General features: G+C 60.9%; 3 protein-coding genes across 3 annotated transcripts in view; 2 read left to right on the plus strand and 1 right to left on the minus strand.

Moving 5' to 3' along the window:
• Positions 1 to 1568, minus strand: part of LOC105547309 (zinc finger protein 506-like) — a 215032-nt gene that overhangs the window by 119473 nt on the left and 93991 nt on the right.
• The window catches only part of LOC105547301 (zinc finger protein 253-like), a 53046-nt gene that overhangs the window by 33551 nt on the left and 17927 nt on the right, over positions 1 to 1568 (plus strand).
• LOC105547295 (transcriptional repressor p66-alpha-like) lies at positions 7 to 1568 on the plus strand. The gene is made up of 2 exons (XM_011990838.1): positions 7 to 1272; positions 1348 to 1568. The coding sequence occupies exons 1-2, from the start codon at positions 193 to 195 to the stop codon at positions 1480 to 1482; spliced, it is 1215 nt and encodes a 404-aa protein (XP_011846228.1). The 5' UTR covers positions 7 to 192; the 3' UTR covers positions 1483 to 1568.

The following is a 1568-nucleotide window of genomic DNA, read 5'->3' on the forward strand; positions in this document are numbered from 1 at the left end:
GATGGACCCGTGGACATGCCCTCCTCACACAGTGACATGAAATCTGAGAGAAGACCCCCCTTACCCGATGTGATTGTACTCTCCCACAACGAGCAGCCCTCCAGCCCGAGAGAGAAGGGGCTGATCACGGTGGCCTTGAAGGAGACTAGCACCGAGGCTGTCATGAAAAGCAACCCAAAATAACGAGAAAGGATGTTCAAGCAGCTGAAAGAAGAGTTGAGGTTAGAAGAAGCAAAACTCGTTTTGTTGAAAAAGTTGCGGACGAGTCAAATACGAAAGGAAGCCACCGCCCAGAAGCCCGCAGGTTGTGTCTGGAGCGCCGTGACCACCCCTCTGCTGCTTGTTCGGGGCACCCAGAACATTCCTGCTGGCAAGCCGTCACTCCAGATCTCTTCAGCTTGGATGCCTGGCAGTGTCATACCCCCGCCCCTGGTCCGAGGTGGGCAGCAGGCGTCCTTGAAGCTGGGGCCGCAGGCGAACTCGCAGGTCATCATACCCCCGCTCGTCAGGGGGGCCCAGCAAATCCATAGCATTATGCAACATTCCAGCACAGGCCCACCGCCCCTCCTGGCCCCCCAGGCATCGGTGCCCAGTGTGCAGATTCAGGGACAGAGGATCGTCCAGCAGGGCCTCATCCGCGTTGCCAGTGTTCCCAACACCAGCCTGCTCGTCAACATCCCACAGCACACCCCAGCATCACTGAAGGGGACGACAGCTTCCTCCGCTCAGGCCAACTCCACCCCCACTAGCGTGGCCTCTGTGGTCACCTCCGCCGAGTCTTCAGCAAGCCGACAGGCGGCCGCCAAGCTGGCGCTGCGCAAACAGCTGGAGAAGACGCTACTCGAGATCCCCCAACCCGAGCCCCCAGCTCCAGAGATGAACTTTCTGCCCAGCGCCCCCAACAGTGAGTTCATCTACCTGGTCAGCCTGGAGGAGGTGGTGCAGAACCTACTGGAGACACAAGCGGGCAGGATGTTGGCCGCCACTGTGCTGTCCCGGGAGCCCTACATGTGTGCACACTGCAAGACGGACTTCACGTGCCGCTGGCGGGAGGAGAAGAGCGGCGCCATCATGTGTGAGAACTGCATGACGACCAACCAGAAGAAGGCGCTCAAGGTGGAGCACACCAGCCGGCTGAAGGCCGCCTTCGTGAAGGCGCTGCAGCAGGAGCAGGAGATTGAGCAGCGGCTCCTGCAGCAGGGCGCAGCCTCTGCTGCACAGGCCCAGGCCAAGGCCGAGGCCGCCGCCGCCCCACATCCCACGCTGAAGCAGGTCATAAAACTCCGGCGTAGGTTGGCGTTCCGCTCAGGAGAGGCCTGCGACTAGAGTAACGGGGCTGTGCTACAGGCCTTTAGCCTGCTGTCCCAGGGTTCGGCCATGACGCCCCGAGATGTCCTGCACACGTTCAGTCAGTCACCCAAACTGCAGAACTCAGCCTTGGCCACAGCCCTGGTCAGCAGGACCGGCAGACATTCCGAATGAACCTGTCAAGGGCAGCAGCACCTCCAACTGGAAGAAGACGCCCCTCAGCACAGGCGGGACCCTTGCGTTTGTCAGCCCAAGCCTGG

Source organism: Mandrillus leucophaeus, unplaced genomic scaffold, assembly GCF_000951045.1.
Source record: "Mandrillus leucophaeus isolate KB7577 unplaced genomic scaffold, Mleu.le_1.0 Scaffold11, whole genome shotgun sequence".
NCBI lineage: Eukaryota > Metazoa > Chordata > Mammalia > Primates > Cercopithecidae > Mandrillus > Mandrillus leucophaeus.